The following is a 14055-nucleotide window of genomic DNA, read 5'->3' on the forward strand; positions in this document are numbered from 1 at the left end:
ATATAATGTAAATACATCCTAGTGAGCACAACACCATTTTATCAAAGGTAGGTCACTGTCACCTATCTGTCAGGCTTCACTGATCAAGTTTTGCATTGAGGGGAGTTTGTTTTGCTGGTCTCATAGTCATGCCTCTTAGAAGGTGGGTACGTTTTTGTGTGTACAACATATTTATCAAAAATATGTGACTGTGGCCTAAATGACTGGTTAAGATGAGCATTTAGGTCTGTTTTTCTGGCTTTTTTGCCACAGAGTCATGCAACTTAATATGTAGACTCATCTTGAGGAGTACAACACTAACACAACCAAAACTTTGTCACATGACCTAAATTAATTCTATGCTTATTTGACATCGATTAAGTTTTAATTTTGGTTAGTTTCTTGGGCATTATTGGCCACAATGATACAACTTGGTTTGTAGACACATTTTGGTAAGTACAATACCATCTTATGAAAAGTAGATCACCAAGACCTAAATTTCACTTAAATAATTTTAATTAAAATTTGTGTTTGTGTTTGTTGTCATTTTCTCATGCACATTTGACTACATGATCATACAGAAAGAAAAAGGTGGGGATGCATGTTCTTTGAACACATTTGACTACAGCATTATACAGAAAGGAAAAGGTGGGGATGCATGTTCTTTGAACACATTTGACTACAGCATTATACAGAAAGGAAAAGGTGGGGATGCATGTTCTTTGAACACATTTGACTACAGCATTATACAGAAAGGAAAAGGTGGGGATGCATGTTCTTTGAACACATTTGCTACAGCATTATACAGAAAGGAAAAGGTGGGGATGCATGGTCTTTGAACACATTTGCTACAGCGTTATACAGAAAGGAAAAGGTGGCATGTTTATTCTTTGAATACATTTGATTACAGACATGTGGGGATGCATACTTTTTGAACACATTTCTAGTTATTTAAATATTTGTCAGTATTGTCATTATTCATTGCCTCTTTCTGGAATCATGAACTTGATTGTTCTGCCAATTTTAATGAAAAATATTAGACTTAGTCTTGAAGTTGGTGTCTGTGGCATCAACCTAATGTTAAAATTTTATTTTTTCAAGATCATAACTCCAAAACTACTGGTAGGAATTTGAAAACACTTGTGAGACATATTGTTCTTTGGAACCTTTCTTTAAGACATATGCTCCTTGGAACTCTTGTTTAAGACATATTGTTCCTAGAAACATTTGCACAAAGCATATTGTTCCTTTGAACCCTTGTACAAGACATATTGTTCCTTGGAACCCTCGTAGAAGACATTGTAACTTGGAACCCTTGTATCAGACATTGCTTTCCTTGGAACCTTTGCAATAGACATTGTGTTTCTTGGAACCCTTATGTTAGACATATTGTTCCTTGTACAAGATATTGTTCCTTGTAACTCTTGCATAAGACATATTATTCGATGGAACACTTGTATAAGGCATATTATTTCTTGGAAACCCTATATAAGACATGTTATTTCTTGGAACTCATGTACAAGACATGTTATGAATTCACTTTTGAGGTATCCATATTTGCTGATTTAAACATAAAAGTGATTCCCAGAAAAATCAAAGAACTCATACCATATTTATTTGCTTAAAAGTTCAGTCCAACTGCGAACAACATAGACCCTTATCTTTTCTCATACAGTGGACAGTTAGATCAGGTTCTATGTTGTTTGTTCTACTGATTAGTCCTAATGAATTGCATAGGTCCAGATCTGCTAGTGTATTACACAATGGCTTATCTGGGTCTATGAAGTTTGCAGTTGAATACTGTACTTAAAGTAATACAGTGTGAGATGTCTAATACAGTTCCAGAATGTTGTAGCTCCATTCTAGATTATTTTGGCCTAAAAAAATTAACATGTAGTCATCTCATTATATTGGATTTTACACACAGTATTCTGTCTTAGGAAAGGGTTCAGGCAAATTGGTACTATTCACAGTCATATTTTACACTAAGTGTTTTGTCAAACAGGCAAATTGGTACTATTCACAGTCATATTTTACACTAAGTGTTTTGTCAAACAGGCAAATTGGTATTATTCACAGTCAGATTTTATACTGAGTGTTTTGTCTTACCATCCAGACCAGTCAAATTGGTACTATTCACAGTCAGATTTTATACTGGGTGTTTTGTCTTACCATCCAGTCCAGGCAAATTGGTACTTTTCACAGTCAGATTTTATACTGAGTGCTTTGTCTTACCATCCAGTCCAGGCAAATTGGTAATCTTTATAGTTGAATTTCACAGATTCAGTTGTTTATTATTTTCATGTCTGCCTTAAGAAGGCATGATGATGAGAACTACATTGCATGTATCTATCCATTGGTCTTCTCATGTATCCATCCATTTGTCTACATGTGTATCAGTCCACTGGTCTGCTCATGTATCTATCTATTAATCTACATGTGTATCATTCCATTAGTCTACTCATGTATCTGTCCATTGGTCTAGGTGTGTATCTAACCTCTGGTCTACTCATGTATCTATCCATTGTTCTACTCATGTATCTAGCCAGGGCCCTGAGTGACCGAGTGGTATACAGTGCTCTCCATTACGGATCACTGCCATCTGTCTGTGTGGGTTCGAATCTCGGATTTGGCCAATGTGGTTATTTGAGAAAGCTTATCAGTAGCTTCTCGAGGGTCGGTGGTTCTTTCTGGGAATTTCCCAGGTTCTTCGTCTACCATTAATACTGACTGCTGAAAAATGGCATTAAACCCTACAACAGTAACAACACTTATCTAGCCATTGTTCTACTCATGTATCTATCCTTTGTTTTACTCATGTATCTGTCCATTGTTCTACTCATGTATATATCAATTCTTCTACTCATGTATCTATCTGTTGGTTTACTCATGTATCTGTCCACTGGTCTACTCTTGTATCCATCAATTCTCCCACTCATGTATCTGTCCATTATTCTACTCATGTATCTATCCATTGGTATACTTATGTATCTATCCATTGTTCTACTCATGTATCTATCTATTGTTCTCCTCATGTATCTATCTATTGGTTTACATATGTAACTTTCCACTGGTCTACTCTTGTACCTCTCCGTTGTTCTACTCATGTATCTGTCCATTGTTTAACTTATGTATCTATCCATTGTTCTACTCATGTATCTTGCCATTGTTCTACACATGTATCTGTCCATTGGTCTACTCATATATTTGTCCATTGGTCGGTGTGTCTATATAGCCATTGGTTTACACATGTATCTATCCATTGGTCTACTGATGTATCTATTTATTGGTCTACTCATGTTTCTGTCCATTGGTCTATGTGTGTTTCGAACCATTGGTTTACTTATGTATCTGTCCATTGGTCTACTTTGTATCTGTCCATTGTTCTACTCGTGTATCTATCCATTGTTCTTATCATGTGTCTATCAGTTGGACTACTCATGTATCCATCCACTGGTCTACTCTTGTGTCTATCCATTGTTCTACTCATGCATCCATCCACTGGTCTACTCTTGTGTCTATCCATTGTTCTACTCATGTATCTGTCCATTGTTCTACTCTTGTATCTAGCCATTGTTCTACTCATGTATCTGTCCACTGGTCTACTCTTGTATCTATCTATTGTTCTACTTGTGTATCTGTCCACTGGTCTACTCATGTATCTGTCCATTGTTCTACTCATATATCTCGCCATTCTTCTACTCATGTATCTGACCATTCTTCTACTCATGTATCTATCAGTGATTGTACTCATGTATTATCTATTAGTCTACTCATGTATCTGTCCACCGGTCTACTCTTGTACCCATCAATTGGTCTACTCATGTATCTGTCCATTGTTCTACTCATGTATATATCCATTGGTCTACTTATGTATCTATCCCTTGTTCTACTCAGGTATATATCTATTGTTCTACTCATGTATCTGTCTATTGGTTTACATATGTATCTTTCCACGGGTCTACTTTTGTATCTATCCATTGTTCTACTCATGTATCTTGCCATTGTTCTACTCATGTATCTATCTGTTGGTCTACTCATGTATCTCACCATTGTTCTACTCATGTATCTGTCATTTGGTCTAATCATGTATCTATCCATTGATCTACCCATGTATCTATCCATTGTTCTGCTCATGTATCTGTCCATTGTTCTACTCATGTATCTGTCCATTGGTCTACTCATGTATCTATCCATTGGTCTGCTCATTTATGTATCCATTATTTTACTCATGTATCTAGCCATTGTTCTACTCATGTATCTATCTGTTGGTCTACTCATGTATCTCTCCATTGTTCTACTTATATATCTGTCCATTGGTCTACTCATGTATCTAGCCATTGGTCTACTCATTTTTCTATCCATTGTTCTGCTCATTTATGTATCCATTTTTCTACTCATGTATCTGTCCATTGGTCTACTCGTATGTGTATCCATTGTTTTACTCATGTATCTGTCCATTGGTCTCCTCATGTATCCATCTATTGGTTTACTGATGTATCTTTCCATTGGTCTACTTGTGCGTCTAATTTCTGATTTAAAATGTAATAATTTTTCTTTCAGTAACTTTCTGCTTTTATATTTTGTGTAGTAGTTGTGCCATAAAAAAGCCAGCATGTAGAAATATTCTGCCAGAAGTGACCATGAGTTCAAACCATATGTATTTCAGAATACATTTAATGTAATTTGTTGTGTTTTGTCTGTTACTAGTCACATATGGGAAACTGAATTGACATGAATTTAAGATATTACTGTAGGCCATTGTGTTTTGTCTTTCAGAGAAATCCAGTAAATGTGAATGACTTTCTGAATGTGATAGTAAGTGAGCCAGGCCCCAAGTGTCTGATGTGGCTGCCAATTCTCCACAGAATGATGCAAGTAGAAAATGGTATGCTTTTATTTTGCATGTATATATGTACTCATATGTAAATTGGACTCATCCGCATAGACCCATATCTGCAATCACACAATGCACTGATAGATAGTGGTCTATGTAGTTCATTAGGAGTAGTGCCAGCACACTGATCAGGGTGTATTACACTTGCAGTTGGACCTAACTTATAAGCAAGTGTATGCAGTACCAATGTCAGCACTATTTTAAAATAAAGACTCTTACCTGCAAAATCACTGGCACATTTTACATATGCCTCATTGGCAGCTTGGCAGTGAGACATTGTTGTCAGATTGGGCAAGAATGAAAGTGTAGCACACTGTTTCTGCTGAAAATAATTCATGTTTATCTGTGACTTTTAGGTGAACAGTACTATGATGATTTGTTGTCTATAAGGAACATCCAGGTACAACAATTTCAGTACATCCATTCAAGCTGCTTGCATATAACATGCTATGCATATTTATGTCATGCAAATTTACATGTCTGACTAAATTCATGCACATTAATGTCATACAAATTTACGTGACTAAATTTGTAAAAGTTCAGCTGGTATGCATTTTTGTATCTCCCACTTGAAGCATATTATCAGTTTTCTGGCAGAGACATCATTACAGTGGATACCCACGTGAAAGGTCACTTAAGAGAGGCAACCCCTGATTAGAGGGCACCTTGCCTGACACCTCTATTGTATAACTTTTTCTCCCTCATTAGAAGCCACTCCATTTATAAACCCACTTTCTTTGTGCAGAATGGATGGTCTGATAATAGGGGGACCATTGTATAATTGTCAACAGTCTTAAGATAATGTGGGTTTTCTTTCTTCTGAGTTATGTACCTTCTAAATCTGTGGCTGCATTCAACTGAAAATTTGGTATATAGCAAAATTGTCATACCTTAATTTGACTCAACCCCACTAGCAGAAACTACATCATAATGCCACTTTTAGATGAGGGACTGCATTTTGCACCATGCTCCTCACAGCTCGTATTCTTTATAAACATATTGATGTGGTAATGCTGTTTTGACCCCAGGGTCATTTGAACCTTTCTCTGGAGCTGCTGTGCATTAGGACCTGAGCACATTGACTGGATTTTACTTTTCATTTCTCATTATATTTAAATCCAGTGAGGGAAAAAGAACCAGATTATGTATGGTGGCTCAGGTGCACTTCATTGTGACATAATACATTATATTTTGTAACATGCAACTGTGTTGCCCCTTTGCTCTATTGCTGCAAGTAAACAATTTCTTGCTTTTTTCTCCTTATGAGGCAGAATTTTCCCAGTCTGCACTAAAGCTCTTATGGTGAGAAAAGATAGCAGCAAATGCAGTCAAAATCAAGTGTAATGCAGTTATCAAAGCATATGGTTTTCTCCAGGTGGCACTTTGCCACCATATTTACAGCATTGTGGCAGTGATTACCTAGCAAAGGGAGTTGATCAGAAGTATACTGAGGAGTATAGTTCTGTGGAACTCATTTTGTATTTGGTACAGGGGCACATCTGATATGATGGCTGAACATGAAACATGCCATATATTCAGTATATCCATTACAATTTATAATCTCATCCTAAAAATGCTTCTTTAGATGAACTTCTTAAAAAGTATAGCACAGTACGAATTTTGCAATTCATTAAAACACAATATGAATATCACAATTCAGTATAAAACTATGAATATTGCAGTTCAGTATAAAACTTGATGAATATTGCAACTTAATATAAAACTGTTTGAATTCAATGTCAAAAAGTATGACTATCACAGTTTAGTATAAAACACTGAATATTGCATTTCTGTATAAAAGTATCAAGATCTCAATTCAGTATAAAACACTGAATATCACAATTCAATATAAAACTATGAATATCACAATTCAGTATAAAACTATAAATATCACAATTCAGTTTAAAACTGAATATTGCAATTCAACATAAAACCATGAATATTACAATTCAGTATAAAACGTATGACTATCACAATTCAGTATAAAACTTTGAATATCACAATTCAGTATACAACACTTTAAACATTGCAATTTATTATAAAACTATGAATATCACAGTTCAGTGTAAAACACTGAATATCACAATTCAGTATAAAACTGTGAATATCACAGTTCAGTATAAAACTGTGAATATCACAGTTCAGTATAAAACTATGAATATCACAATTCAGTATAAAACACTGTGATTATTGCAAATCAGTATAAAACAGTATGAATATTACAATTCAGTATAAAACAGTATGAATATTAGAATTCAATATAAAAAGTATGAATATCCCAAGTTAGTGTGTTATTGATTGGAAAAGTTTGATGTCAAATAGTCACCCCAAGTAGAATTTCAATAGGTATGTAAATTCCGGGCTGTCATGACATTTATACACTGTAATTTTCATATTAAATAAATCATATAAGGTTTCATAATTACTTCCCTTCATACAGTTTTAATCTGATGTGGAGTGGTAGAAGGCACGATTTGTGTTACAGTCAAATAAAGTGAACTGCTTTGTCATCCTTTTCCCTTTATGACCCTACCTACATTTAACACAGCACAGAATGAGAGTTGTTTAGAAACTTGTCTCACCTTGTATTAGAATGATTACTTGTATGCTAATACAAGGTAGATTCTGTGTATTGATTTTGATGTATGATTTAGTGTATTAGCATGACTGAAACAAACTTGGGCCTAGTCGTCAAAGTGCTCATTGTCCACAAAACTGGCAACACCGTATTTTGACATTTCAGTTTTTCACCCAGTCCAGTGTGAGGGATGTCACAGAGATTCCTTTTTGGGGTTCAGATACAGGTGTCAGCGGTGTTATAACTACCAATTATGTCAGGACTGCTTCTGGAGGGGACGTGTGTCGGGGAACCATACAACAGACCATCAAATGAAGGAATACACCACTTATGTAAGACCTTCTGTGTGTCTTAGGGCACAGTTTTTCTTTGCCACAGTTATTTTGCCAAAATAATTGTTTCATACCTTATCATTTTCAGTCATCGTTTTAAAAGAATTTTATTGATGCCTTAATGTTTTTAGGCAGTGGTACACCTGCAATGATAAGAGAGTCAGACTGATATTACTTTTGGAAAGTGGAGGTATGGCTTGTTTATCATTAGAAATATAATTGTAAAGTTACGTATTTGGTTCAAATTATCAAAAACATTGGGAGAACCACATCTCAATGTTAACAATAGATCAATTACACTGATATAATGAGTAACTTTTGTTTAATACTAATTACAACTCAGAAAAGATCTCATCAAAATAATCAGAAGAATATTTCGTCCTTTATTAAAATAGAAAAATGTTAAAGTCAAAGTGTTTGTCTTGAATAGTTTGTTGATCATTACCATTACAGATAAGACTTAAAAACTGCATTTGGTCATTTATCAGTACAAATTAGTTTCAGTAGATAAAAGACATGAATTTTCATATTGTTTTTATTAAATGACATACCCTGAGACCAATTGAGTTATGTTTATGCAGATTTTCATGGGCAGTAGATGATGGTAAGAGATTAAAACACGGTAGATTCTTATGCTTCTTGTGTGAATTTGTGTTTTTCTTGTGCTTGTATATTTTGTGGAATGAAATAATATAGACAAAACAGGGCAAGTAAAGTCGGTTTTCATTGTAATGGTTTTAATGTAAATAAAAGTGTGATTACTTTGCTGTGTGATGTGAGGGATAGCCTTATAGAAAATGTGTGGGTTTCATTGCTTGGGCTTGGAGGTTTTGCTCATTTGCTTTTGGACACTAAATGAAATATTTCTGAATGTTTTGTGGGCATAAAAGAGTAGTATTTTTTTGTCTTTCGTTAGGTTTTTACATTTAGGACAGTTTTAAGAAACTGTAGCTGGGCATCCATGTTCAATAAACACATTTCTAGTTTATTTTACATCAATTTTACAAGTTCTCATATCATATATGAAGTACTCAAAATGACTCAGTTTTAGCATAGAGCAGTCATAGAGGTGGAGTAAAACAATAAACTATTACAAAACCACTAAAATACCTTGGATGGCAAACTTCTGGGGAAAAAAAACCCCAAATAAACTGCAATCAAAAATTATACAAGACTTACTGTTTTAAACAAGCCAGATACTTTTAGGCTTAATACAGAAATCTGACTGTGTATAGATTTTACTGAGGGACAATTTATGTCTCTTATATGTAAGCAAGGTGAGAAGCAGTCCAGTCATTTTTCCAGTGGCAGCAGTGGTGACAGTAGCCATGTCATCATCAACATTGTTCAGGTTTTGCATTAAAGTTTTGAAAGTCAGAAGCAGGTTATGCAGACAAGCATACAGATGCAGTTGAGACACTGGGTTATGCTGACAAGCATACAGATGCAGGTGAGACACTGGGTTATGCTGACAAGCATACAGATGCAGGTGAGACACTGGGTTATACCAACAAGCATACATATGTAGGTGAGACACTGGGTTATGCTGACTAGCAATAAGATGCTGATGAGACACTGGGTTATGCAGACAAGCAATAAGATACCAATGAGACACTGGGTTATGCTGACAAGCATACAGATGCAGGTAAGTCACTGGGTTGTGCTAACAAACACACGGATGCAGGTTAGACATGGGCTTATACTGTCAAGCATACATACGCATGTGAGACATGATTATGCTGACAAAGATGCAGATGCAGGTGAGACACTGGGGTATGCTGACAAGCATAAGCATACAGATGCAGGTGAGACACTGAGTTATGCTGACAGGCATACGGGTGCAGGTGACACACTGGGTTATGCTGTCAGGTAATAAGATGCAGGTGAGACACTAGGTTATGTAGACAGGCTATAAATGACACCTCCATATAGGACTCAATTAGGATTGCACAGCCCACAAATTCCCTGTATATAAAGGACACCTGTCTTGTGTGGACAGTGGTCACTTGTTAAAAATGTATATATTGTTGGTACATATAAATGGTATTATTCGCCAAATAAAATCTTTGAACTGTCAAACAGATGATTTCATTTTGCAACTGTTTATAGTATTGCTTATATATTTTGGGGGGGACTTGAATGTTATTTTTAAATATTCATTTTTTATTCCATTAAAATCTTGACATAAGTTGAATGAAGTTTATCAGAAACAATGAAATATTTCTTAAGTATGTTGAGTATGTACATAAATTCAAAGCTCATATAAACTTTCATTTGTATAAATATCACATGTCTGTAAATAACAAATCTTCCCAAGGCCTTTGATTGTCTATTAAAGACAGGTTTAACTTTAAATTCAGTTTGTAGCAGCAGTGGAATCCATGAAAACTGTTTTCCCTCAAATATTGCTTAATTTATAGTATTCAGATTATAAATCTTATTCTAATATTATTTCTTGAGTGCATACAAAGGAATCTTGTAATTTCTATTCTTGAATATTTCAGAAATCTCCTGCTAAACAGATAGGTCACTCCTTGAAGAAGTCTTTTCGCTGTGTGCAACAGAAAGACAACCACATTCCTATGTACCCTGAATATCCAGAGAAAACTGTGGATCTCTCTTACATCGTGTAAGTTGAAGATGCAGGTCTCTCATACTCACATGAAGAAACATTCAGTTTTCCTTGTATGTAGTGTGATATTAACTCCTGACATGTAAAATGTACTTGCTTGCAATATGGGCATGAGGATAAATTACATAATGGCACTTTGAATGAAAACCTTAGTGTATCTCCTTTGAATACATTCCCTGTTCACATTACCATTACGGATATAAGTCTGTTATTTCCCCAATTTCAGCCCTACTAAAAGATGAAAATTCTGTCTGTAGCATATATGCAAAGGGCAATAACTCTTGCAGATTACCTCCCCTTTCCACCATGGGGTGCCACAATTTTTTAAGCTTTGCATTGTATGAGACACCTGACAATCCAAACCAAATTTGTGTTAATTCAAACTATCTGTACAGGAAATTGGATATGTTTTGATTAGTATTCATTCGTAAAGAGGTGGTAAATATTTTTTTAATTTTATAAATATTTTGTGAAATTTTCACTTTCTTAGATGTTAAATTTTAGATCACATGGTACAACATGCTGTCATTGATTCAATTTGTTATTTGCGGTTTTGCATGCACTGCGTATTGCATGCTCACCCAATTAGTAATCTGTGTTGTTTTTGTGACTTACTAACATGCTGTGTTGTTAAGTTTTTCATTTTTGTTCTGTTTTATTTTATCTTGTCACTTCAGTGAAACCTGTTGATGAAGTGAAATAAATGGAACAAGTTCAAGGTCAAGGAGGCCATGCATCAGGGAATCTTACTGAAAGATGTGCCCATCATGCCAGGTCTGTGGCTTCATCATTCTACATTGATGGAGATCTTAATGATAGATTTGTCTGTCCTACCATGATATGGCTACATAGAATTACAAAATCATGGGTATCTTACTGATAGATCTATCCATCTTGCCAGGTCTACGGCTTCAACTTTGTACAGTTATGGAGACCTTAATGATTGATCTGTCCATCCTAATATGCCAATGGCTACATACAGTTACAGGGATCTTACTGATAGATCTGTCCATCCTAATATGCCAATGGCTACACACAGTTACAGGGATCATACTGATAGATCTGTCCATCCTAATATGCCAATGGCTACATACAGTTACAGGGATCATACTGATAGATCTGTCCATCCTAATATGCCAATGGCTACATACAGTTACAGGGATCATCCTGATAGATCTGTCCATCCTAATATGCCAATGGCTACATACAGTTACAGGGATCATACTGATAGATCTGTCCATCCTAATATGCCAATGGCTACATACAGTTACAGGGATCATCCTGATAGATCTGTCCATCCTAATATGCCAATGGCTACATACAGTTACAGGGATCATACTGATAGATCTGTCCATCCTAATATGCCAATGGCTACATACAGTTACAGGGATCATACTGATAGATCTGTCCATCCTAATATGCCAGTGGCTACATACAGTTACAGGGATCTTACTGATAGATCTGTCCATCATACCAGGCGTTAGGCTACACAAAAATATTATGATGTATATTTTAATGGTAGATCCGTCTGTCCTGATTCCAGCCATTTTATGGCGCAGCCGGTACTGGCACTAACTGGACCACCTTCTGCATGGCCGGTAACTGTGCTGACCATACTCATGGCAGAGCCACTTTGCCCTATATTCATAACTTACCTGTTGTTGTTGTGGGGTTTAATGCCATTTTTCAGCACACGATAGGCTATGCATAGCGGCCAGTATTAATGGTGGAGGAAGAACCCGAGAAAACCCCGGAAATAACGACCGACCCATGAGAACCTGTAGGGTATAGAGTGTGAATTATATAGATATGATGGCATAGCAACATTGTTGCCACAGGGAATGGTTTATCCCAAAATTGAAGCAGACCATGAACAGTAGACTTCACACACCCAGTGTGAAGATATTTCCGAGTAACAGTCCTACTCAGATCCGACCATGGTGAATACAGAGCTTAGGTTTAAGGCTGCTGTTGAGGAGATATAGCAGGCGTTGCAGGCTTTGAAATGCCTTCCACCCCCTACCACCTTGCATGATTATAAAGTCAATGCATTGGTCAACATTGATGATGAAGAAATCTCATTATTTCATGCTACTTCCCCGGTCAACAAAAATCAAGGAGAGTAATGATAGGGTATCTGGATGTATTCATGACCCAGGAATGTCTGAGAGCCAAATACCTGCAGCATTTTTATTGCACTGATACAAGGCACATTCCACTGCCTATCGTATTGAACTCCCAGCTTTAGAAAAAAATGTAGCTGCCGTTAACATATCTGTTATACTTTTTCATAAAGTGGAGAAAAAATTTGTCACATTGAATCAGGTTCGAAAGATTGTCTTCATATCTTTGATGTTAGATTTGGCCTCCTTGGCGATTTTCTGACTGATGGAAAAATTGGTCAACAACACACCTGGGAGTTGGCAGCCTGAATTACTTGGGTCAATAACAGAGCAGCTTACCATTCAGTGTTGAATGCATTGACTTCCAATCTTGACTTAATACATGATGATACATGCCATGTCAATAAAATCTGGCTTTAAGGATAATTCCATTTGGATCACCTAGCTGTTTCATGGCAAAATTGTAGTTCAGAGGTCGGCAGCTCAAAACTACCTCTCCAAAATTGCCAATTCACCTCTGTCCTCATTTTAAATACCAGCTGTCCCTGGCACAATTGAGTTACTACAGGCAAGCCAAGCAAAAAGGATCGTTACATCCCATGTGCTGTTCAAATCTAACAAACAGCCAGATCAGTCTAGGAAGTACCCTGACAGGGAGATAAATGTTTCTCCACCTCCAAGCCTCCTGTTTCCCACAGATGGCTTAACACCCACACCGTCTGCAGTCAGTCTACCAGGAGGTGCCAGTCTCCTGCATCCCACCCCCTCCTCTTACTTCCTCTCCCCTTCTGATGGCTCTGCCGTAAGATCCGGAGAAGGATAACATTCACCAGCAGGAGATACAGTCACTTATCATCAAACAGGTGGTGTAGATTGTATGGTAACCACAATCTCTGGGGTTCTATTCATGGCTGTTCCTTACCAAAAAGGCTAACAGCCAGCTGAGGCTGAGCATAGACCAGAGTTGTCTCTTAATAGTCTCAATCTCACAGATGTTTTCTTGTCCCTGTTCACCTGGTTTAATGAGTTTCTTCAGTTTGCTTATAGGGACAGAGGTGATCAGTTTCAAGTCCTTCTGTTTAGTCTTAATTTTAACCCATGGGTCTTTGGCAAATTATGGATTGTGTTGTCACCTTGTGTGACTCAACTTTCCGTATGGCAACATAAGTGTATATGGATGATCTCAATAAACATAAGGTAAGTTCTCCTATCTCTTTTGAATTATATGTTTTTTTTGTGAATTTTGGAAAAATCCAGCCTTCTGGTACATCTCCTTCATGCCCATGTTATACAGAGCATTAAACTTGTACAGTCCGTTTCTAACAGAATGTGGACTTCAGTAAGAGAGTTATTGCAAAAAAACAAATGGTACTCTCCTCAAGAGCCAAAATGATATCATCCCTTTTGAATTATCTTGGTTTTCTCATAAATTACAAAATTCCAACCTTCACCCAACCCAGTTTATGGTCCACCTGGATATGGAGTTTATAATCAGTCTCAATCTTCTATGTCTT

General features: G+C 36.4%; 1 protein-coding gene across 2 annotated transcripts in view; it reads left to right on the forward strand.

Moving 5' to 3' along the window:
• Window positions 1-14055, forward strand: part of LOC149807918 (dystrobrevin beta-like) — a 136897-nt gene that overhangs the window by 62848 nt on the left and 59994 nt on the right. For both annotated transcript variants that reach the window (XM_089971962.1, XM_089971969.1), the window contains exons 8-10: window positions 4759-4867; window positions 7620-7786; window positions 10291-10415. In XM_089971962.1, the coding sequence (XP_089828088.1) occupies window positions 4759-4867; window positions 7620-7786; window positions 10291-10415 (401 nt within the window). The remainder of the gene's footprint in view (window positions 1-4758; window positions 4868-7619; window positions 7787-10290; window positions 10416-14055) is intronic.

The sequence above is a fragment of the Sinohyriopsis cumingii genome, chromosome 1 (assembly GCF_028554795.1).
Source record: "Sinohyriopsis cumingii isolate HCF-2022 chromosome 1, ASM2855479v2, whole genome shotgun sequence".
Classification (NCBI taxonomy): Eukaryota; Metazoa; Mollusca; class Bivalvia; order Unionida; family Unionidae; genus Sinohyriopsis; species Sinohyriopsis cumingii.